The 26,131-nt window shown below is 40.8% G+C and overlaps 2 protein-coding genes across 8 annotated transcripts; one reads left to right on the forward strand and one right to left on the reverse strand.

Moving 5' to 3' along the window:
* On the forward strand, positions 1-26,131 carry LOC132883442 (mucin-2-like). Of its 4 annotated transcripts, none has more exons than XM_060917083.1 (10): positions 1-87; positions 13,087-13,143; positions 13,250-16,603; positions 18,637-19,001; positions 19,195-19,259; positions 19,452-19,627; positions 21,214-21,326; positions 22,783-22,847; positions 22,958-23,133; positions 23,912-26,131. In XM_060917083.1, the coding sequence occupies exons 2-10, from the start codon at positions 13,110-13,112 to the stop codon at positions 24,004-24,006; spliced, it is 4,443 nt and encodes a 1,480-aa protein (XP_060773066.1). In that variant the 5' UTR covers positions 1-87; positions 13,087-13,109; the 3' UTR covers positions 24,007-26,131. The 4 variants fall into 4 exon arrangements, with proteins under 4 accessions (XP_060773066.1, XP_060773068.1, XP_060773069.1 ...); XM_060917085.1 differs by having other exon boundaries at positions 23,915-26,131; XM_060917084.1 differs by lacking the exon at positions 1-87 and adding an exon at positions 12,516-12,622.
* LOC132883443 (uncharacterized) lies at positions 3,112-6,378 on the reverse strand. 4 transcript variants are annotated; one of them, XM_060917091.1, is made up of 5 exons: positions 6,226-6,378; positions 4,175-4,809; positions 3,748-4,018; positions 3,315-3,449; positions 3,112-3,203 (listed from the first exon to the last, which is right to left on the reverse strand). In XM_060917091.1, exons 2-5 carry the CDS (start codon positions 4,382-4,384, stop codon positions 3,172-3,174), a joined length of 648 nt encoding a protein of 215 aa, XP_060773074.1. In that variant the 5' UTR covers positions 4,385-4,809; positions 6,226-6,378; the 3' UTR covers positions 3,112-3,171. The 4 variants fall into 4 exon arrangements, with proteins under 4 accessions (XP_060773074.1, XP_060773071.1, XP_060773072.1 ...); XM_060917088.1 differs by having other exon boundaries at positions 3,112-3,449; positions 4,175-4,420; XM_060917089.1 differs by having other exon boundaries at positions 3,112-3,446.

Genomic DNA, 26,131 nt, shown 5'->3' on the forward strand with positions numbered 1-26,131 from the left:
ATTGAATATTGGGACTCTGACACTGACCTGAGAATTTTGATTTATAAAACTCTAACTTAACTCTGACAAAGATTACAAAGCAACTTGGTGAGTTTAACATCTTGCATATTCATTAAAGATAAAAGTAATACAGATATTCCTATCCATGCAATACTTGTCATAAATTATGTCAGCATTAGACTAGTCTTAAGAAAATATTTTGTCATTCCTTTAAATGCTATTTTTATTTTGTGCTTGTTTTAGCTAATGTGTGAACTATCAAGTATGATTATAGATAAAGTTTATTTTAAAAGTGATTCAGATTCTTTAATAATCAGAGCCACAACCCTAAACTGAAAGAAAGTTATTGCTATTTCTTAAGTTTAATCATTAATATATGTGACACTGAGTAAATAAAAATACAATGCAAATGATATGCAAACCATGGAAACCCTATAATTTATTGAAAATATTACTAAGACATAAGACATATCAAGGGTTGATACAGAGAAATCGTGTTGATTAAGAAATATATGCTCATTTTGAATTTAATACCAGCAGCAACACTTTTCAAAATAGTTGGGAAAGCAGCAACATAACACTGGAAAAGTTGTCTAATATTAAAAAAAAAAGTAATAGTAATAATAATAATAATAATAAATTACTTTGGGAGTTCCGGTTATGGAGAGCAGCTGAATGGTCACGTGGGTCTGGGCGCCAGCAAATTTGAAATAACTTTTAACATTATAACATATATCGAGCAGTTTTTGACCAAACACATTTATACAATCTATATGTTGTCAAAAAATCGAGGAAAAGGCCGTCCAGCTAAAGATAAAAAGGTAGACCTTGCAATGCCACATGAGGAACACGAGGAGTCCACAGAGCCAGGAGATGCTAACCCTTGATGAAACTAGCCACGATGAAAGCCGTCTTTTGTCAGCCATACAGTCGCTTAGTTATGACTTTTCCACACAACTAAGTGAAGTAATCTCATCTAACCAAGAGATTAAAGAAGCTATAGGGGCCTTTTCTGAAAGACTCAAAGATTGTGAAGTGGTACTTGCCCTAACCAAACTGATGAATGCATTTGTCATGTTCCCTGGGCATTTAACCACACTTCAGATCAAAGAAGGGTTTTATGCAATCGCAGGTAATTACTAATATCAAATTGCGTCTGTTTGCCTACTCTCAGAGACAATTGATATGACTAACAAAATATACAGGTTTCCCAAGAGTAATAGGAGCCATTGACTGCACTCACATCCGAATCAGTGCACCCCTGGGAGAGCATGAGGGGGATTATGTGAATAGAAAATCCTTCCATAGCATCAACGTACAGGTAAAAGGTCTACTTCATATAGGCCCACATTCAAATAGGTCATGTCCATACCTCAAATCAACCTGTCAGTACTGGTCCCATTTTGCGTTAGGCAGAGGTGGAAAGGAGTACTAAAATATTATACTCAAGTACAAGTACTGTTACTCTGATGAAATTTTACTTAAGTACAAGTAAAGTTACCAGACCCAAAAAAAAAAAAAAAACTACAAGTAAAAAGTAGATCATTTAAAATGTACTTTGAGTAAAAGTAAAACGTTACTTTTAACAATGGGTGTCTTCTGCCTCCATTGTGTTGTGCAAAAATGAAAAAGAGGAAACAAGGATGTGTACATCTCAACCCAGATGTTTTATTTAAAGGAAGTGTATCAAATTGAATGCTTAGGATAATGCTGCATTAAAACTGAGAAACAAAAAAGGTCAATACAATACCATGGCCAAGCCATAGATTGAGATTTTTTAACTTGTGTGATTTCACATACAATGGAATTTAAGACACTTAATTGTGTGAGTGAAATATCAGTTGGGCTTAGTGTCACCATGTGGATGACAAATGAACTGCTTCCTCCATGTCCGCCATCGTCTGTGTGAGACTCGCGCGCGCGACAACTGTCCTTCCCGTGATTCATTTCCAGAACGCATTTCCCCTTCTCCGTTTTAGCCTTTTATTATTTATTTATTTTACTCAGTAACAGTTGTGATGTAAAAATGTACCGAAGTACACTACTTAAAAGAAAACATACTTAAGTAAAAGTACACTCTTTAAAAATTACTTGAAAAAGTATAAGTACACAAAAAAGCTACTCAAGTATAGTAACGTGAGTAATGTAATTCATTACTTTCTACCTCTGGCGTTAGGTGATGTCAATTTTTCAGGCAGTAACAAAATAAAGAAAAGCCAAAATCACCACTCATTCCTACTGTATTTATTCAAGTTCTCCTGTTCCTGAAAAGAAAAGACAGAAAAGCCAAATGAATGCTTGCACGCACACACCATTATGAATGATGCTTTTATATTTCATTTTCACCTGTTGCCAGGTGCGTTTGACACTGCTGTTGCCTCTGAAGTGTTCACAGGACATACACCAACTTAGTCAAAGGGACTGAACAGTCAGTCATCCTAATTCATGTGACTCATGTGCACATATCAGCTCAAGTAGGCTAGTCCATGAATTTACCATACCAAATTTTATTCAGGATTTTTCGGACATTAAACAAGCTATATATGACTGGGGCCACGTCGAAGGACCATTTTCTGTGACTTGTGATTGATCATGAAGCTTTCTCTCATCCTATACTTCTGTTCTGGAACATGTAGAAGGGACAATGTACTTACGCATTTACCCGATTGGCAATTCGTTGCCAACATGCTTGCTGCTCCTTATTGGCAGCCGCTGTGTGAGATTTTGCTCTTAATGTTGTTTTGAACTCCTCGTAGCTTTGCATTATGGCAACACATTCTTCCTCCGTGAAGTACGGCGACCGTGCCATTGTAAACAGTGGTGATTTGCGCTGATAACCTCCCCTTTCATGTGAACGCGCATTAACCCTGATTAGGTTAACACAGGTTCAACAAATCAACTTCATAATTGGCGTCGTAGTACCGTTTAACCCCAAACAAGATAACCAGGTTTTGTCAACCCCGGTTTAGCGGGGGAACCCTGGGTTACTTCTGGGTAGGTTGACCTCCGTTCGTAGTACAGGCTCCTGGTCTTCTGCCACTTTCCCAAGGTAAATCTGCGAGTGAAGATTTTTTTGGGCCAAATCCAATTTCAGCAATTTGATTGGTGACATCTTTAGGTGCTCAGGCTTTATGAAGCAGGCCAAAAAGTTGACAAACCTCAAGCTGCTTGTCATGCAGCTTGTGCACCAGAGTTTTGTTTCCCTTTGATGGACACAAAGTATTTTAGAACACACTGAACTTGCTGCTGTTTCTATAAATATCAGAAACCTCTATGTTGATTTGTTGCATTATACTGTATATGAAAATACTCACTTGAAAGACCATGACATTCTTTCAAAATTGGGAGAACACCCAGGTAGACACTAAGATGCAAGTCCACTTTTCGGCTTTCCACCCAAATCTTTTGACAAATTCGGGCCTTCTTATTCTTCCCCTGATCAGTCACTGCTTCAAAAAGACGTAAAAATAATGTCTAGATTACAGGACATACAGATTTAAAGTTTGTGCAACATACCAATGGTATGGTTTAGATGTTGTACAGATTATAACAGTAATAGTAGTACTTGTGCTTGTACTGATACAGCAGCTATAGATGTTCTCTCACATGCAGATAAGACACATAGCCTACATCATTTTACTACAACAGAGCACTAAAATTTGTGGTAGGATTTTTGTTCCTTCAACATGGTTACATAATGCATGGTTACATTACATACATGCACACATACAGTAGGTACAAACATACCCTTCTTGCAGAGATCCTTGTGAATTAATTCAATCCTCCTTTGAGCCTGGTCACTCACTTCATGCTCTCTGTACATGTCTTGTAGAACCTCCTTGTACACATCTTGGTCCTGCTTCTTCATGAAACCATCGTAAAGTATCCTTAGTGCTGGTAGCATTCTTTTGGTGCTAAATCCAACATCATATGCTGACAGCCAGCGATGGGAGATAAATCTTGGGGGATTTGTGGCAGGGACATCCAAGAACTCGCAAATTATCTTCAAGTAATCCAACTGCAAGTTAAGACATATCATCTTAAACTAATAGCAAAACCAAAACAGTTAATAATCCAGTTAGGTGCAAAAATTCTCAACAGAAAGAAAAAGAAAAGAAAGAAAGAAAGAAAGAAAGAAAGAAAGAAAGAAAGAAAGAAATGCATGTTCAGATACCTGATCTGATGCCCATTGATTATCTGTATGGATGTCTGTGAAGAGGGCCTCCAAGAAGTTCGAGAATGGAGCAGCGAATGTCTTTGCTGCATTGTGGACATGATGACATGAATCCCCATCCACATCCAGAAGAGTGGGGCAGTGTTTTTGGCGTATCCTTGTCTCTAGTCCTGACTTGCTTCCACGCATTACATTACATGAATCAAGCATTATGCTGATAAGGTTTGACCAGGGAATGTTATTTTCCTGAAAAAAACAAACAAACAAACAAACAAACAAAACCCTCTCCAAATTCGCTGCACTGACTTAAGACTTCAAGAGAACCCAGGTGGTCTACCACAACATCATTTAGTTCTGGGTTAAAATAGCTGACAAGCATGGAAAGGACCTTCTTGTAACTATTAGATGTACTCTCGTCAATGTTCAGAGAGAATGGGTAGGCACGCAGATTGGCGAAGGTTCTCAGAGAACGATTGGCCCAAACCATAAATCATTTTATAAGAAGCTGCAGTGCGGGATAGCTTCAACTGGGTTTGTGCTGCCTTGTCTGCAGCTAGGCATTGGCTAAGCTCAACGAACACAGGTGCCATTTTGAGAGGAAGAGAATGCTCAGCAATAACTGCTAGGACCATTGCCTGGAGAGAAAAAAAAAAGAAGAGGAAAAAGGCATAAATTACTCAATTAGTTTTCATTTTAAAAAAAGTCATTTTGTTCATCTATATTCATTTGCAGTAGCTTAATGACATTTTTCAGAGGTGATACAATTATATTGTAGTTTAACATAGAAAGTTACCATCTCATAATTTGCTTTCAGAGTGTCCTGTCCTCATCATGTCCACTAAACTTCTTGTTAATTTTGTTTACCAGTAACTAGTCTTCAACCCACACACACTCACCTCTGCATTGGCAATACGATCTCACATTGGAATCGGGAGCTCTGCACTTTCCCTTATTCTGTCTGCTGTAGGAGCCTGACTTTGGCTGGTAGCTTGTTTGTCTTGACAGAGGAGCTGGGCCACATTTTGGGTAGATATGATGGTAGCCACTCTCTGTGTGTATAGCACTCTGGCAGTGATTCAACAGAGCATGCACCCCCTTGTTACCATAATTGATCTCCTTCATGCAGAGAGTACATTTAGCATATCCCTTTTTTTCAATTTTTTTGAAAAAGTCTGACATTTTGAATTTGTGTTTGGCTGTCTTGACCTCAATCTCCATTTCAACCTGTAACCAAGACCAGTTCCACCTTGTTTTACAGCCCTCATCCACTTTCTGCACTGTAAGTGCCTCACTCTCATCAAATTCTCATTCTGCAAATGAAAAGTTGCACATTTTAGCCATAATGTAGCATAAAGCGACCAGACATCTGAAACCAGGACATCGATTACCCTAGACCTTCTACTGTATCATAACAGCATGTAAAATAGTCTAGTTCTTCACTCTGCCCCCCCTTTCTCAATGCGCCCTAAAATAACATCCTTCAGCACTAAAATGTACAGTTAAAATGCATCAACAGCAGTGCAGTCTGTTAAGATAAGCCCACACATCAGTTCCTCGCCCTTATGGTGGTAGGCTAAGTGTTATTGAAAATAACTCAGTTCGTCACTTGTCACTTCTGGTTGCATTCGCGAAAAAGCCAAGACCAGCGGCTCGTTACTGTTCGGACGTCAACAAGCTGCTAGCCTCAAACTAGCTCAAGTCCTAACCTAACATTAGCATCAGGCTACACTTTGGAAAGGGGGTAGAGTTGGATATAGGCTGCTACTAAAATATTACAGGACAAGATAGTGCTAGTCTATCCAGAATGCTATTAAACTGCCTGACGCAACAAACAAGGTTAAAAAATATCCGCCTGTATTTTTGCTACAATCATCTAAAATGTAGCACTAATGTGCTAGCTAGCACTATGTCTTACAGATGAACATGACAGTTATTATAAGATGTAATGACACATTAGGACTACCTAAACATTACACAATGCAAATAGTAGAAATTATATGATTAGAAGATAGAAATTATATGATTAGAAGATCAAATATGGTTAACCTTACCTCTCTTGCAAAAAGACCAGGCGCGACACAAGATTCCGTTATGTTGGACTGATGGAAATCCTTGCGCGTGCAGTGAAGTGCAGCCAGCAGCAGATAATGGCGTGCAGCCAATTGGCTTTACGTGCGCAGCTTTCTGATTTACTGTTTTCCTCTCATACTTCCTATGTTTCAGGGACTGTAATGGCATTTGCTTATTTAGTAATTTTAACACAGAATTTACTTTGATGAAATTATAATCAGACACTCCAACGCCCCCCCCAAAAAAAAAAAAAAAAAAAAAAAAAAACTCATCGGATCTGCATGATTCACACAAGTCCCCCAGACAGCCGTGAAAAAGGCGGCATCCACCAAAAGGCGCGCCGTTTGCATCCATGCAAAGTGGAAATGTCACGGTTGTGGTTGAGATGGGGATTGAGCATCTTGGACCACAAGGCCACCCTCGGAAGGAGACAGAGATTCAGGACAGAGATGCAGAGAATTAGCGTTTTCAAAATGGAAGTCTTTACTGAGAGCACCAGAAAAAAACAAAAAAAATTCCAAATAAAACTTTAGCTTGTATAACTCCAGATCCAATAAGGCAAAAAGGTCAGCAATTGAAACGCACAAAAAATTAGGAATCCCAAAAATGGCAAGACAGTTCTTGGCACAAAAGTTCAAAAAATCATTCATAAGCAACAGTCCAAAACGATCTAGTCCCAGGTTACAAAATCCAACAGAAAAAAAACCCCACAGGGTTCTAATTGTCCAAAAAAAAAATAAGAGTACAAGGTTTATGTCCAATAGAGATAGTCCAAAGCAAAACAATCCTCTTCTTAGCAAAACAGATGCAGTGGTCAAAAAGGCAGTTCAGAACAGTGGAGCAAACAGCTATAGTGTAAAAAAAAAAAAAAAAAAAACAAGGACAAGCACTCACATGGTGGCTCACAGGAGAACTCAGCAGAGTGAAAAGAAAACACTCATATATAGGCCAACCAATCAACTCCTTGCCATCAGTGATTCAATTAGCCAATAGCATGAGGACAAGTGTAACCAAAGAAAAACAAGGGTAAAAGAAAATACACTGCTGAATGGTGACATCTAGTGGCCAGGTAATGAACAGCAAGCTAAAAATGTCCACAGAACCTGACAGAACCTCCCCCCTAAGATCGTCTCCTGACGATCCCAGGCCGATCAGGGCGCAAGCGATGGAAGTCTCTAACCAAGGAGCGGCCAAGTATGTCTCTGGACAGCATCCAGGAGCGCTCCTCCGGCCCATACCCCTCCCAGTCCACCAGATACTGAAGAGACCCACGGACATGGCGGGAATCCAGGAGCCGGTTGAACGTGTACGTGGCCCGGCCATCGATGAGCCGAGGGGGAGGCGGTGGCCGAGGAGCAGGAGACAGCGGTGAAGTGACCACTGGGTGGAGACGGGAGACATGGAAGGTTGGGTGGACCCTCATGGAATGGGGCAGCTGTAGAGTGTAGGCCACAGGGTTGACCCGGCGGAGCACCTTGAAGGGACCAACGAACTGCGGCGCCAGCTTCTAGTTCTCCACCCTCAGAGGAAGATCCCGAGCTGAAAGCCAGACCCTCTGGCCAGGTCGGAAGGTGACCAACCTCCGACGGCGATTGGACTGCTGCTGGTACTGTCGGGAGGCTTTCAGCAAGGCACGTCTGGCTCTACCCCACGTATGCCGACACCGCCGCACAAACTGCTGGGCAGACAGGACCCCTGCATCCACCTCTTGTTCAGGGAACAAAGGTGCTTGGTAGCCGAACTGACACTCAAAGGGCGACATACCTATAGCTGAGCATTCCAGTGTGTTGTGAGCATATTCAGCCCATGGGAGTTGGGAGCACCAGGAGGTGGGATTGGTCGAGACCATGCATCTCAAGGCGGCTTCAAGGTCTTGATTCAGTCCCTGTCTGCCTATTAGACTGGGGATGGAAGCCAGACGAGAGGCTCGCAGTCGCCCCGATTAGCTTGCAGAAAGCTCGCCAGAAGCAAGGGTGGACTTTGCCGTCAGAGGATCTCTGGGATAACACTGCTCCAACCCCTACATTAGAGGCATCCACCTCCACAATGAATGGTCGAGTGGGGTCAGGATGACTGAGGATGGGAGTGGAGGTGAAGCGCTGCTTGAGAGCCCTGAATGCCTGGCCAGCCTCAGGAGTCCATGAGAAGGGGGAGTGGCATTTTCGAGTGAGCACAGAGATGGGGGCAGCAATGGAGCTGAAGTTACGGATGAACCTCCGGTAGAAATTTGCAAAGCCCAAGAATCTCTGCGTCTCCTTCATTGTGTTAGGGACAGGCCAATCCTGTACTGCTTCCACCTTCTTAGGGTCCATGAGAATCCTCCCCTCAGAGATGACATAGCCGAGAAAGGACACCTTGGGAACATGAAATTCACATTTCTCAGTTTTGACAAAAAGGTTGTTCTTGAGGAGGCGACTGAGAACCTGTCAGACCTGCTGGATGTGCTCGGAGGGGGTCGTAGAAAAAATAAAAATGTCATCTAAATAAACAAAAACAAATCTGTTCAGCATGCCATGAAGGACATCATTAATTAGGGCCTGGAACACAGCCAGGGCGTTTGTGAGTCCAAAGGGCATGACCTGGTATTCATAGTGGCCAGTTGGGGTGTTAAACGCAGTCTTCCACTCATCTCCTTCACAAATTCGGACCAGATGGTAGGCGTTGCGAAGGTCCAATTTGGTAAAGATGGTGGCGTGTTGCAGGAGTTTGAAAACTGATGACATTAGCGGCAGGGGGTAACGGTTATGGATAGTAATCTTGTTGAGTCCTCTGTAATCGATGCAAGGCCTCAGGCCTCCATCCTTCTTGCCCACAAAGAAGAAGCCAGCTCCGGCTGGAGAAGAGGAGGGTCGAATGAAGCCTGAGGACAGTGACTCCTTGATATACTGTTCCATGGCTAGGCGTTCTGGTGCAGAGAGTGAGAAGATGCGACCCCTAGGTGGACAAGTGCCGGGCAGCAGGTCAATGGCACAATCATAGGGTCTGTGAGGTGGTAGGGCCACTGCTCTCCCTTTGCAGAACACTTTCAAGTCATGATACTCGGGAGGCACTCGGGACAACTCAAGAGGCTTGAGAAACTCGGGACAGGTACTTGAGACAAGACAGCTGGCATGGCAAGTGGGGCCCCACTGGAGGATCGTGCGTGAGCCCCAATCTAGATGAGGGTTGTGGCGAGTCAGCCAGGGGAATCCAAGGACTATGGGAAATTCTGGGGACTGGATTAAATGGAATGACAGTTCCTCCTGGTGACTGTCGATCCGTACATGAACAGTAGAGGTCATTAGATCTACAAGGCCCCCACCCAAAGGCCGTCCATCTAAGGCAGTCACTGACAGAGGGGAATCAAGGCCAGATGTGGGAATCCCAAGATGTTGTGCTAGAGAGAGGTCCATGAAATTGCCGGCAGCACCAGAGTCAATAAAGGCCTGGAAAGAGTGCAGCTGGTGATCCCAGGAGAGAGTTACAGGAACGAAGAATCCGGTGGATGGGAGATCAGGAAACGATGTCACCCCCATCACAGATTTCCTGGGGCTGGACGGGGTTTGGCCTTTTCCCTGGAGTTCTGGGCAGGTGCTGCGAAAATGTCCAGGCTTTCCACAGTAAATGCAGCAATGCTCCCTCATTTGCCTGTCACGTTCTGCCTGAGACAGTCGAGTTCCCCCCAGCCGCATGGGCTCCGGTCCTCCATCAGAGGAGTCGACTGCTGGGCTGCTACAGACTGGAACTGCTTGGTAAAAGGAGCCTTTCGGGACTGTTTCGTTCCTGCAGCCGATTGTCCAACCGGATGACTCGAGAGATCAACGACTTGAGGTCTTCAGCCTCCTCCCACAAAGCTAGCTCATCCTTGATGCGGTCAGCCAATCCACTGTAGAAGGTGGCGAGCAAGGCCTGCTCTCCCCAGCCGCTTTCCGCTGCTAGGGTGCGGAACTGAATGGCATAGTCCACTGCCGACTGACGGCTTTGGCGAAGTTGGAGAAGTTTGTTGGCTGCTGTGCGACCGCTGACTTCTGGGGAGAAGACCTTCAACATCTCCTTGGAGAAGGACAAGAAGGAAGCGCAAACAGGGCTATTGCTTTCATAGAGGGCTGTAGCCCAGGCCAGGGCTCTTCCAGTCAAGAGTGCGATGACGTAGGCCACTCGGGAATGCTCTGTTGGGTAGGCGGCAGGCTGGAGGTCGAAGGACAGACGGCATTGGGTTAGAAAGCCCCTGCAACCTTTAGGGTCTCCACTGTACCTCTCTGGGGCTCACGGCTGGGCACAGGAAGAGACGCTGTAGGCTCGTTGGAAGACGTGGCTGTAGGGGCTGAAGAGGCAGGTTGAGCAGGTTGACGAAGTTGGAGGGCCTGGTGGATCTTGGTCAGCATGCCAGCTTGTCTTCCCATTTCAGCCCCCCACTGGGCTAAGACCTCTTCATGACGACGCATGGTGTCCTCTCGGCTGGTGACGGCTGCTACCAGGTGCTGGAGGGTGAGTGCCGGGTCGTATGCGGGGGCAGTTGCAGGTAAGGGGTCAGGCTCTGGCTCAGAATCGGACTCGGGAAGTGGTATATCCTCTGCTCCATCCATTGCTGGCTGAGTTCTTCTGTCATGGTTGTGGTTGAGATGGGGATTGAGCATCTTGGACCACAAGGCCACCCTCGGAAGGAGACAGATTCAGGACAGAGATGCAGAGAATTAGCGTTTTCAAAATGGAAGTCTTTACTGAGAGCACCAGAAAAAATACAAAATTCCAAATAAAACTTTAGCTTGTATAACTCCAGATCCAATAAGGCAAAAAGGTCAGCAATTAAAACGCACAAAAAAAATTAGGAATCCCAAAAATGGCAAGACAGTTCTTGGCACAAAAGTTCAAAGTTCAAAAAATCATTCATAAGCAACAGTCCAAAACGATCTAGTCCCAGGTTACAAAATCCAACAGAAAAAAAAAATCACAGGGTTCTAAGTGTCCAAAAAAATAAAGCAGAGTACAAGGTTTATGTCCAATAGAGATAGTCCAAAGCAAAACAATCCTCTTCTTAGCAAAACAGATGCAGTGGTCAAAAAGGCAGTTCAGAACAGTGGAGCAAACAGCTATAGTGTGTAAAGTTAAAAAAAAAAAAAAAAAAAACCCCAAGGACAAGCACTCACATGGTGGCTCACAGGAGCAGCAGAGTGAAAAGAAAACAGACTCATATATGTAGGTCAACCAATCAACTCCTTGCCATCAGTGATTCAATTAGCCAATAGCATGAGGACAAGTGTAACCAAAGAAAAACAAGGGTAAAAGAAAATACACTGCTGAATGGTGACATCTAGTGGCCAGGTAATGAACAGCAGGCTAAAAATGTCCATAGAACCTGACAGGAAAACTGTTCTGTGGTCAGACGAATCAAAATTTGAAGTTCTTTATGGAAATCAGGGACGCCGTGTCATTCGGACTAAAGAGGAGAAGGACAACCCAAGTTGTTATCAGCGCTCAGTTCAGAAGCCTGCATCTCTGATGGTATGGGGTTGCATTAGTGCGTGTGGCATGGGCAGCTTACACATCTGGAAAGACACCATCAATGCTGAAAGGTATATCCAGGATCTAGAGCAACATATGCTCCCATCCAGATGACGTCTCTTTCAGGGAAGACCTTGCATTCTCCAACATGACAGTGCCAAACCACATACTGCATCAATTACAGCATCATGGCTGCGTAGAAGAAGGGTCCGGGTACTGAACTGGTCAGCCTGCAGTCCAGATCTTTCAACCATAGAAAACATTTGGCGCATCATAAAACGGAAGATACGACAAAAAAGACCTAAGACAGTTGAGCAACTAGAATCCTACATTAGACAAGAATGGGTTAACACTCCTATCCCTAAACTTGAGCAACTTGTCTCCTCAGTCTCCAGACGTTTACAGACTGTTGTAAAGAGAAAAGGGGATGTCTCACAGTAGTAAACATGGCCTTGTCCCAACTTTTTTGAGATGTGTTGTTGTCATGAAATTTAAAATCACCTAATTTTTCTCTTTAAATGATACATTTTCTCAGTTTAAACATTTGATATGTCATCTATGTTCTATTCTGAATAAAATATGGAATTTTGAAACTTCCACATCATTGCGTTCCATTTTTATTTACAATTTGTTCTTTGTCCCAACTTTTTTGGAATCTGGGTTGTATTTCCTATCCCCTTAAAAATTTGTGACTAATAGTATAGTTACAAGATCTAGTTATTCAAATCAGTATATAATAATGTGCATAGAGATATCCTGTGGATTTCATTCTTAAACTGTTTTTTATTAGTAGTATTTAAGAAGATAGTAGGTATCTGTATACCTGAAGGCAAGGAGATTCTACAGCATTATGAAATACTTCCCAGACAGATTTAGGTGTTGAAATTTTTCCAGAAGGTAAGATGCAAGAATTATCAGGAAACTGTGGGTGGTAGAAATGGGCAACTGGACTTGCTTGAAGATTCTTGAAAACGTTTCACCTCTCGTCCGAAAGGCTTCCTCAGTTCTGTCTGACTAATAGGGAGTATCCCTATTAGTCAGACAAAACTGAGGAAGCCTTTCGGACGAGAGGTGAAACGTTTTCAAGAATCTTCAAGCAAGTCCAGTTGCCCATTTCTACCACCCACAGTTTACTATGAACTGGATGATTGAGAATCTTCACAGACAAGAATTATCAGGAAAAAATAGTTGAAAAAAATGGTATGACTGGTAAAACTCTGTTGAATGCATATTAAGAAAATTGCGTACTGTAACGCAACAAAGCATAATGTGATATAACAAAAAAAACCCAGAATGTCACATATTTGTAAAAGGCTTTGATTCGTAAAAGTTGGATAATAATTTGTGTAATATCATTGAAGGGTATTCTTGGAAAACAATCAGGATGAAGAGAAAAAAACTGATCCTGTTCATACTGAGTAAGTTCTTGATCCAGGCCAGTGTTTTCCACACTTATCATTTCACACATAATTTCTTATTGCAGATTTTGTATGATCGATTCTAAAAATAACTCTTGCATTATAGGTAGCATTCTGCAAATCTCATTTGGACAATCAAGCACTTTCATCTTACCAACCATTGACACAACTGAAGATTTCACATCAGAGCCACCATCAACTTCTCCTTCAACATCAGATACAGAAATCACAATGGAAACATCAACAGATGTTACATTAGAACCACCATCTAGTTCACCATCAGGTTCAAGTACAGAAATCACACTGGAAACTTCAACAGGTGTTACATCGGAGCCACCATCAACTTCTCCTTCAACATCAGATACAGAAATCACAATGGAAACATCAACAGATGTTACATTAGAACCACCATCTAGTTCACCATCAGGTTCAAGTACAGAAATCACACTGGAAACTTCAACAGGCATTACATCGGAGCCACCATCAACTTCTCCTTCAACATCAGATACAGAAATCACAATGGAAACATCAACAGATGTTACATTAGAACCACCATCTAGTTCACCATCAGGTTCAAGGACAGAAATCACACTGGAAACTTCAACAGGTGTTACATCAGAGCCGACATCAACTTCTCCATCAGAATCAACTATACCTTTCATACCAGAAACATCAACAGGCATTACATCAGAGCCACCATCAACTTCTCCATCAGAATCAACTATACCTTTCATACTGGAAACATCAACAGGCATTACATCAGAGCCAACATCAACTTCTCCATCAGGCTCAACTGTACCTATCATACTGGAAACATCAACAGGCGTTACATCAGAGCCAACATCAACTTCTCCATCAGGCTCAACTAGACCTATCATACTGGAAACATCAACAGGCGTTACATCAGAGCCAACATCAACTTCTCCATCAGGCTCAACTAGACCTATCATACTGGAAACATCAACAGGCGTTACATCAGAGCCAACATCAACTTCTCCATCAGGCTCAACTAGACCTATCATACTGGAAACATCAACAGGCATTACATCAGAGCCAACATCAACTTCTCCATCAGGCTCAACTAGACCTATCATACTAGTAACATCAACAGGCGTTACATCAGAGCCAACATCAACTTCTCCATCACGATCAACTATACCTGTCATACTGGAAACATCAACAGGCATTACATCAGAGCCAACATCAACTTCTCCATCAGGCTCAACTAGACCTATCATATTGGAAACATCAACAGGCGTTACATCAGAGCCAACATCAACTTCTCCATCAGGCTCAACTAGACATATCATCCTGGAAACATCAACAGGTGTTACATCAGAGCCACCATCAACTTCTCCATCACGATCAACTATACCTGTCATACTGGAAACATCAACAGGCATTACATCAGAGCCAACATCAACTTCTCCATCAGGCTCAACTAGACCTATCATATTGGAAACATCAACAGGCGTTACATCAGAGCCAACATCAACTTCTCCATCAGGCTCAACTAGACATATCATCCTGGAAACATCAACAGGTGTTACATCAGAGCCACCATCAACTTCTCCATCAGGCTCAACTAGACCTATCATACTAGTAACATCAACAGGCGTTACATCAGAGCCAACATCAACTTCTCCATCAGGCTCAACTAGACCTATCATACTGGAAACATCAACAGGCGTTACATCAGAGCCAACATCAACTTCTCCATCAGGCTCAACTAGACCTATCATACTGGAAACATCAACAGGCGTTACATCAGAGCCAACATCAACTTCTCCATCAGGCTCAACTAGACCTATCATACTGGAAACATCAACAGGCGTTACATCAGAGCCAACATCAACTTCTCCATCAGGCTCAACTAGACCTATCATACTAGTAACATCAACAGGCGTTACATCAGAGCCAACATCAACTTCTCCATCACGATCAACTATACCTGTCATACTGGAAACATCAACAGGCATTACATCAGAGCCAACATCAACTTCTCCATCAGGCTCAACTAGACCTATCATATTGGAAACATCAACAGGCATTACATCAGAGCCAACATCAACTTCTCCATCAGGCTCAACTAGACCTATCATATTGGAAACATCAACAGGCGTTACATCAGAGCCAACATCAACTTCTCCATCAGGCTCAACTAGACATATCATCCTGGAAACATCAACAGGTGTTACATCAGAGCCACCATCAACTTCTCCATCACGATCAACTATACCTGTCATACTGGAAACATCAACAGGCATTACATCAGAGCCAACATCAACTTCTCCATCAGGCTCAACTAGACCTATCATATTGGAAACATCAACAGGCGTTACATCAGAGCCAACATCAACTTCTCCATCAGGCTCAACTAGACCTATCATACTGGAAACATCAACAGGCGTTACATCAGAGCCAACATCAACTTCTCCATCAGGCTCAACTAGACCTATCATACTGGAAACATCAACAGGCGTTACATCAGAGCCAACATCAACTTCTCCATCAGGCTCAACTAGACCTATCATACTGGAAACATCAACAGGCGTTACATCAGAGCCAACATCAACTTCTCCATCAGGCTCAACTAGACCTATCATACTAGTAACATCAACAGGCGTTACATCAGAGCCAACATCAACTTCTCCATCACGATCAACTATACCTGTCATACTGGAAACATCAACAGGCATTACATCAGAGCCAACATCAACTTCTCCATCAGGCTCAACTAGACCTATCATATTGGAAACATCAACAGGCGTTACATCAGAGCCAACATCAACTTCTCCATCAGGCTCAACTAGACATATCATCCTGGAAACATCAACAGGTGTTACATCAGAGCCACCATCAACTTCTCCATCACGATCAACTATACCTGTCATACTGGAAACATCAACAGGCATTACATCAGAGCCAACATCAACTTCTCCATCAGGCTCAACTAGACCTATCATATTGGAAACATCAACAGGCGTTACATCAGAGCCAACATCAACTTCTCCATCAGGCTCAACTAGACCTATCATACTAGTAACATCAACAGGCGTTACATCAGAGCCAACATCAACTTCTCCATCACGATCAACTATACCTGTCATACTGGAAACATCAACAGGCATTACATCAGAGCCAACATCAACTTCTCCATCAGGCTCAACTAGACTTATCATATTGGAAACATCAACAGGCGTTACATCAGAGCCAACATCAACTTCTCCATCAGGCTCAACTAGACATATCATCCTGGAAACATCAACAGGTGTTACATCAGAGCCACCATCAACTTCTCCATCAAGATCAGCTCCACCTGCCATACTGGAAACATCAACAGGCGTTACAACAATATCACAATCTAGCCCTTCTTCTAGATCAACTGCAAGCATCACAGAGAAAACGTCAAAGGTCATCACATCACAGTCAAAACCGACTTCTTCCAAATTATCTACAGGTATTATCCTGGAATCTGCTAATTTGGCATTAAATTATATTCATTTCACAAATGAGCATGACCAAGTCTTATATGTATTATAGGTCTTATAAGTCTTATAGGTCTGGATCAATCATCACAGATATGAGTTGAAACTACATGTACAGTCCCAATGATGCAAAAATCATTATAACAATACAGAATGCTGATACAGTTTTACCATGACAGATGCTTTTGTTATGTATGAATCACACATTTTTATATCAACTTTGAAATGGGAAAAGTAGCTTCTATACTTCTCATGAATATTTTAAATGTAAACTGTTGATTTTGAGGTGATATACTTGTGTGACAGTTTTTCACAAATGGTCAATCTACAACCCCGATTCCAAAAAAGTTGGGACAAAGTACAAATTGTAAATAAAAACGGAATGCAATGATGTGGAAGTTTCAAAATTCCATATTTTATTCAGAATAGAACATAGATGACATATCAAATGTTTAAACTGAGAAAATGTATCATTTAAAGAGAAAAATTAGGTGATTTTAAATTTCATGACAACAACACATCTCAAAAAAGTTGGGACAAGGCCATGTTTCCCACTGTGAGACATCCCCTTTTCTCTTTACAACAGTCTGTAAACGTCTGGAGACTGAGGAGACAAGTTGCTCAAGTTTAGGGATAGGAATGTGAACCCATTCTTGTCTAATGTAGGATTCTAGTTGCTCAACTGTCTTAGGTCTTTTTTGTCGTATCTTCCATTTTATGATGCGCCAAATGTTTTCTATGGTTGAAAGATCTGGACTGCAGGCTGGCCAGTTCAGTACCCGGACCCTTCTTCTACGCAGCCATGATGCTGTAATTGATGCAGTGTGTGGTTTGGCATTGTCATGTTGGAAAATGCAAGGTCTTCCCTGAAAGAGACATCGTCTGGATGGGAGCATATGTTGCTCTAGAACCTGGATATACCTTTCAGCATTGATGGTGTCTTTCCAGATGTGTAAGCTGCCCATGCCACACGCACTAATGCAACCCCATACCATCAGAGATGCAGGCTTCTGAACTGAGCGCTGATAACAACTTGGGTCGTCCTTCTCCTCTTTAGTCTGAATGACACGGCGTCCCTGATTTCCATAAAGAACTTCAGATTTTGATTCGTCTGACCACAGAACAGTTTTCCACTTTGTCACAGTCCATTTTAAATGAGCCTTGGCCCAGAGAAGGTGTCTGCGCTTCTGGATCATGTTTAGATACGGCTTCTTCTTTGAACTATAGAGTTTTAGCTGGCAACGGCGGATGGCACGGTGAATTGTGTTCACAGATAATGTTCTCTGGAAATATTCCTGAGCCCATTTTGTGATTTCCAATACAGAAGCATGCCTGTATGTGATGCAGTGCCGTCCAAGGGCCCGAAGATCACGGGCACCCAGTATGGTTTTCCGGCCTTGACTCTTATGCACAGAGATTCTTCCAGATTCTCTGAATCTTTTGATGATATTATGCACTGTAGATGATGATATGTTCAAACTCTTTGCAATTTTACACTGTCGAACTCCTTTCTGATATTGCTCCACTATTTGTCGGCGCAGAATTAGGGGGATTGGTGATCCTCTTCCCATCTTTACTTCTGAGAGCCGCTGCCACTCCAAGATGCTCTTTTTATACCCAGTCATGTTAATGACCTATTGCCAATTGACCTAATGAATTGCAATTTGGTCCTCCAGCTGTTCCTTTTTTGTACCTTTAACTTTTCCAGCCTCTTATTGCCCCTGTCCCAACTTTTTTGAGATTTGTTGCTGTCATGAAATTTCAAATGAGCCAATATTTGGCATGAAATTTCAAAATGTCTCACTTTCGTCATTTGATATGTTGTCTATGTTCTATTGTGAATACAATATCAGTTTTTGAGATTTGTAAATTATTGCATTCCGTTTTTATTTACAATTTGTACTTTGTCCCAACTTCTTTGGAATCGGGGTTGTAAATATGTGACTCAATTCATACATAGTTTTCCTCAGATGAATGCAAATCTCACCCTTTATTTTCATCACAGTAACGCAAATAGCAACTACTACTACAGCAATTACTACAAAAGCAACTGCTGCAACTACAACAGCCAACAAAGCTACTACTGAAACAACAACTACTCCTATAACTACCACCACCTCAACAACTACAACAACCACAAAACCGACTACTAAAAGAACAACTACTACTACCACCACCCCAACAACAACAACAACAACAACAACAACAACAACAACAACAACAACAACAACAACAACAGCAGCAGTTGTAGAAGATGGTCTCCAACCAATAATTGAATTGAGTATTACTATCAAGTATACTTTTGTTTCAGAGCTTGGTAATCCTCAGAGTAACGAATTCAAAAAATTGGCTGCCATTATGGCTAAAGTGGTAAGTATGAAACCATTCACTGAATTATATAAATTATTAAGGACAGAGCACCATACATTTCACAATCATAGTCAAAACTAAGATCTAAAATATAAGTTTTGGAAAAGAAGCTTACAAAAATCTTTGTCTATTGACTATACAAACAAACAGGAATAAAAAGTTCTAATGGTAATTTTTTTTCCTTTTTTTGTAGTTGAATCTAATCTATAAAAAGCTATTTGGTCCTCGCTTCCTTCGGAGCATTATCCGAGCCTTCAGGTGAGACTCATTGAAATTTACAATTCACACATTTTCATCAATGCATATTTCATATTTTATTCATTGCTGGGAATAAATTATGTTTATATACTGGGATTCAATTGTTTCAAGTCATTTACACATATTAGATTAGCATAAAAATATTGCTAATAACCACAAGAATTTGATATTGACAAAGAATTTTTCTCCCAGACCTCAGAACAGACGTGCAGATGACTTTACCGAAGCAGATGTTGAGTTGGTATTCAACAAGAGTTCAACAGAACCTCTCCCATCTCCTGACGAAGTCGTGAAAGGTCTCAAAGATGTTGCAGAAAATAACAATACTTTCGAAGTGGAATTTGATGCCACCGCAATCAGTGTCATCAGTGAGTACAAAAAGGATGATGTTGCCAAATTTGCTATACATGCCTGAAAAGAAGATAAAATTACTAGTGACATATTAAACCCCTTTTCCACAAGTTGACACAGTTCCCCGCAGACTTAATGAAATGTCTGTGACATACTGTGATCAAAATAACACAAGAATAAAGCGCCACAGCACCCTTCTCACCCTGTCTAAACAGCTCTGTTCAAAATGGCTGATTTAAATGCCTGTTCCTTTAGGTAATAATGAGCCACTGCTCACCCCACCCCATCTTCCACTAGCCAATCAGATAGCACTTTCCGAATGAAAATTCATTCACAAAGGCAGTTCTCAATCTGAGTGGAGATACTCAGATGAGGGGATGGCATAATTCTAATGATCTCCCCTTGTGACATAGAAGGGGAGTCAGATCTGAACTGTTTGTTGAAGTACATGTTTTCTGAAATAGGCAGCCCAAAAAAAAAAACTGACTGGGTTATCTTATTTCAGAGTATGTGGGTTGGGGGGCCCTGCAGATACCCAAATGTATGTGCACATTGTCTGTGCACAATGTATGTCCCCTTTAAAAGATAAAGGACAACCATATGAAGGTCTCCCCAAAACTGTTGGCACAAAGATGGAAACACAAAATTGTCTCGACTGTCTTTGTCTGCTGTAGCAGTAAGATTTCCTTTCAATGGAACTAAGAGGCCTAGCCTAAACATGTCTGTGAAGATTCTCAGTCTTCCAGGTCATAGTAAACTGTGGATGGTAAAAGAGAGCAACTGGACTTGCTTGAAGACGTTTCACCTCTCATCCGAAAGGCTTCTTCAGTTCTGTCTGACTAATAGGGAGTATAAGGTATTTATCCTCTCATGGATGAAAAGCAACCCAAAGGTGTCGATGATTCATCCTGTTAGTGTGGGTCACTGGGGGCTGGGTGTGAACGGCCAAGAGAGTCGTTGGGGTGATCAATGGATTGTTGGTTCTCTCTGTCCTCCTGTGAGTCACTGAAAACAACTGGGCTTTGGTGTGCATTCAGTTGTCTGGGAACATGTTCCAGGATGCCAGTGCTTCAGTGAACAAAGTGAGGCTTTTCAAGGACTTGAACATGGATGAACTCAAGTGTCTTGCACAGGGTCCTGACCTCAACCACTCTGAACACCTTTAGAATTAATTGGAATGCTGACTGCACCCCAGGCCTCTTCATCCAACATCAGTACCTGACCTCACTCATGATCTTTTGGCTGAATGAGCAAATCCCCACAGCAACACTCCAAAAAAGTCTTCCCAAAAGATTGAATGTTATTATAACAACAAAGGGGGACTCAATGTGGAATGGGATGTTCAACAAGCACATATGGATGTGATGTCAATAAACCTTTGACCAATTCAAAATACTGGTAGAATTCTAGTAAAAATTTGATATTTGAAATTATGGTAAGCCAAGATCTTTTTCAGAGGACCTATACACAGAACTTATTGCGATTGCTCACAGATCCCGAAAAGTCAATTGATATAAAGTCATCTGATAAACTATAACACTATTTACACCATATGTTTGTCTTGCCAGATAGTTACATTCATTCCCTACATTTCTCTTCACAGATGAGCCACACAAGGTCCCTGTGCAATTCCGAACAAATGGCACTTTTGAAGCGTCTCTCTCAGATTCTAGTTCAGATTTATTCACAAACAGAGCACTCATGATTAAAACAGGAGTAAGTATGAAATCAATACATACTGGGTTATAGGATTTTTTTATGCAAACATAAAACAGAACAAGTCCCTTTCACAAATACAAGCATAAAATGTAAAAATATACATATGGACTCTAATACACCAATATGGCATACAGTCACTCATGGGAACAACACATTCCACAAATAAATACAGAGACATTTATACCAATGCCAACAATGTTGGAGGAGGTTCTGTTTTTGCCTCTGTTTGTTTGCTTGTTTGTTGGTTGGTTTGTTTGACTGCCTTTTTCCAACATAACTCAAAAAGTAGTGAACGGATTTTGATGAAATTTTGGGGAAAGGTAGGTCATAGGCCAAAGAATTGATTATATTTTTATACAAATGCATATATGGATGTGGAACCAGGATTTTTTTTTGTCTGTTCCCAGTGTAACTACTGTAAAACATATTGAATGGATTGTGATGAAATTTGGTGTACAGCTTTAGTATTATCCGAGGATCAAATGATTTAATTTTGATGTTGATAATATATGGCTTGGAGGAGGCATACACTCTACCGAGTGCCCATCTAGTTTTATCTGAAGCAACTTTATGAAAATATGGAGAATGAAAAATAAATATAAAATAAAACTGAGAAGGGGCGGCACGGTGGTGTGGTGGTTAGCACTGTTGCCTCACAGCAAGAAGGTCCTGGGTTCAAGCCCAGCGAGGGCCTTTCTGTGTGGAGTTTGCATGTTCTCCCTGTGTCCGCATGCGTTTCCCCTGGGTGCTCCGGTTTCCCCCACAGTCCAAAGGCATGCAGGTTAGACTAATTGGTGACTCTAAATTGACTGTAGGTGTGAATGTGAGTGTGAATGGTTGTCTGTGTCTATGTGTCAGCCCTGTGATGACCTGGCGACTTGTCCAGGGTGTACCCCGCCTCTCGCCCACAGTCAGCTGGGATAGGCTCCAGCTTGCCTGCGACCCTGTAGAACAGGATAAGTGGCTACAGATAATGGATGGATGGATAAAAATGAGAAGCATATAGAAACAACATATATTTCACAAAGTATATTAGTGTTACCGTTTTTGTGTGGAAGTCTGTTATTTATTTGTGAGAAGCCTCAACTATATTTGTTAATGGTGCTGATATAGCTAGATAGCTTTTTTCCTCCATTACCTTTTCCTGCACAACTGAAAGAAGAGAATGCACTATAATCACAAATTCCACTCCATGATATTTCTTTCAAAGCATACTAGCACTGTATTTGGTCCTGTTGCACCTATCATGCATTTATTTGCAGAATGTGTTTTGATTTGTGATTACATACATTTGTGCATTTTGTACATGTGCTTGTATTTGTGAAAGATATTGATGTTGTTTTCCCTTAATATATTTTTATTCATGTTTAATATTGTGATGTTAATCGTTAAAATAACTATTAAAAGTATACGTTAACATTCCCTTTTTAACCACCTGTTTACTCCTTTGCAGCTTAGCCCTTTTTTTGTTGCTGACTTCCCAACTGCATTCACCATCTTAACCATATCAAACTTCAGGTATTTATAATAGGTGCATTTTGCATCACAAAACAGTCATATTCATATTTAAAACCAACTGTCATATTACACAGTCTTTTTACTAACTCACTTTATCTTTGCGTCTCTAGCAACGGAGTTCTTAAAGAACAGACCGATTCAATTATGACCTTCATAAACCTGTATTTTGCTCACTCTGCTGAACTTCCCAACAACACACAAATTGGGAAAACTATACTCAGAGCAGCAAATGATACAAGCCTTCCCTTCAAGATCTTCCTCAATGACATCATAGTGAATGGCACACGTAAGTAGTAAATACCTGTATTAAGTGGGAAGTAATATTTTTGTGCGGAATAAAACACCCATCAATGTGCTATTATAGGAAATAATCAATGATGGGGTGGTTTGATGCAGCCAACACAAAGCAGCATTCCTGTTACCACCCCAAAATTGATTTTGTTTCCTATAACAGCATTGCTTGACTTTTTTTTGTTTGTTTTTTTTCCAATTATACTACAGCAACTTAGCCAGAGATTACAATTTATAATTTATAAATCAGTGGCATGTTATATATTTTAACTATTTATAGTTCCTTTTAATGTCATGGAGTGTCTGCAATTCAAGTAGATCATTATAGCAGCTATAAAGTAACTCAGTAATCCGGCGTCGATTATGTGGAGTGCTCATCATACAAGTTCTTGAGTAAGCTGTTACAGAAACAATAACATATTAGAAAGAATGTATTAATATTGATTAATTGTGATTTGAATTACAGCCAGCATTATGGACAGAACTACTGTTATAAATGCTTAATTAACACTTTATGACTAATCAGAATTGAGAACTCAACAGTGCTGTGGTATAATGATTTATAACATGTTTGGGGCATGTTATTTTAAGTGTATCAACATTCCAATCATAAATCACTGCATCATAGTATATTGTCTACCTAATATGTCATCATGCTCCTGGTCTTGAGCTTTCAAAAACACACTATCATTAATAATTAAAAGCTAATACTTCTGCATTGTTGTCATCATGCATCTTTTTTCCCCTAACAAGTCTTTTATATTTTATCCCAGCAGTAATATCATCAAGTGATGTCAGCAGCAAGATCAATATGTTCATGGCATGCTTCATGGTGGCTGTGTCACTTCTGTTCACATGGTCCAGCTGATGCTAAACCACATCCTCCATTCATAATGAGAACCATCACTCAGTTTGACAATCCTGTTCCTTTAATGAATAATGCAAATATGTCTAGATAATTTTTAAATATTATGCATGATTAAAAAGCACAATTTAAAAAAAAAGCATCATAAGAATATGCACAAGGCAACCAGTATGAATGTGCAAGGGTAGGCTTTGATCAGTACTCATACCTTTAAATATTTTGAATTGCTATAAAAGTTTATGATGGGCATTTTGGAAATAATACTTTGGTATCAATCCTGGAGTCATATTTTCAAGCATGATGCAATTTTATTGATCACATGAAAACATAAGCTAAAAAGTCAAAGGCACTGTGGTTACATGTGGTGTATTATTCTGTTGTAGATTAGCATGTATACAGCCATATAAATACACATACAAAAATGTTATCTATTGACCAGGCTTTGGTGAAGCATGTGACATTGCATGCAGGGCTTAAAATACTTGCCATTATCTTTTTTTGTGTCTTAAGTGACTGAGTGTTATGCATTTTTGCAAATGATTACATAGATAGATAGATAGATAGATAGATAGATAGATAGATAGATAGATAGATAGATAGATAGATAGATAGATAGATAGATAGATAGTTTAATGATCCTTTGCAGGAAATTACAAGTTACAGCAGCATCAACCATACTCAGGATTCATTCATTCACCATACTTAGACAAGAATAAATAAATAATAAATAATAAAAAAACAGATCTATCTACATAACAAAGTTCACAAACTTATAGAAATACTAACATTTAAAAATACAGAATTTAAAAATTCAGCTAAAAATAATAATAATTCTAACCATAAATGCAATAAATAAACTAATAACATTAGAGTAAAAATCTGGGGTATTAAGTGCTGGAATGCTGAAGTGCTAGAGTTTATTGCACATTGAAGAGCTTGATGGCAGCTGGCAAGAAAGACCTTCAGTCTTACATCTTGGTGGGATCAGCCTGCGACTGAAGGTGCTCTCCCGAAACACCTCCAGGGCATGAAGTGGGTGCAAGTCATTATTCACTATTGCGTTCATCTTTCTTAGCATCCTTACTTCAGCCACCTGCTCAACCCAGTCCTGAGGGGCACCAGTGGTGGTGCTCGCCTTTTTAATCAGTTTATTGACTCTCTGTCTGATGTGCAAGCATCAACCCCCCAGCACACCACACCAAAAAACAAAGCACTGGCCACCACAGTGTTATAGAAGGTGCACAGCAGTGGTTTACATATATTAAAAGAACGCAACTGTATTAACAAAATATAGTCTGCTTTGCCCCTTCTTGTAGACTGCCTCTGTGTGGCTGGACCAGTCCAACTTGTTATCCAGCTGTAACCCAAGGTATTTGTAGCTGGGGACCTGCTCCACCTCAGTTCCTAGTATGAAGACAGGATCAGGTTTGGGCCTCTTCCTCCTAAAATCAAAGACCATTTCTTTGGTCTTTGAAGTGTTTAGCCTCAGGTGGTTGCGCTTGCTCCAGTCCACAAAATCCCTTATTATGCCCCCGTATTCCCCCTCACAACCTCCCTTAATGCAGCCCACAACAGCAGAGTCATCAGAAAATTTCTGAAGAAAACAGGTGTTTGAGCTGCATTGAAAGTCAGACGTGTACAGGGTAAACAAAAAAGGTGACAAGACAGTTCCCTGCAGGGCATACACAGAATACCTACAATGTGGTTTGACTAGTTTTAATACCTGAATAATACTTTAATAATGTCTATCATTGTTTACTCTGGCATGCTACCCGAAAGTTTTGTGTGAAAAGATGCTTGTATCTTCTCACACACTGTAACTTTAAAATACCAAGCAATTAACTAGAGTATTAATATTTACAGTTGACATCTATAAACCTGTGAACTTTACAAAAATTCTATTTTGTTCTTCTATAATGTTCTCAGTACTTTAAATGTACTGTATTTATTTCATGTAGTGGGTATCTAGGTCCTTGGATTACTGTATGTATTTATTGAAAACTACTGATGCTACACTGTACTTGCATTAACTGTAGCACCTCATAACTTTTAAATTACTTCTGATTAAACTCTTGAGAAGCTCGCCTTCTGCTGAACCTAAATAATAAACATTACGTTAATGGCTAGA

The sequence above is a fragment of the Neoarius graeffei genome, chromosome 3, assembly GCF_027579695.1.
Source record: "Neoarius graeffei isolate fNeoGra1 chromosome 3, fNeoGra1.pri, whole genome shotgun sequence".
NCBI classification, from domain to species: domain Eukaryota; kingdom Metazoa; phylum Chordata; class Actinopteri; order Siluriformes; family Ariidae; genus Neoarius; species Neoarius graeffei.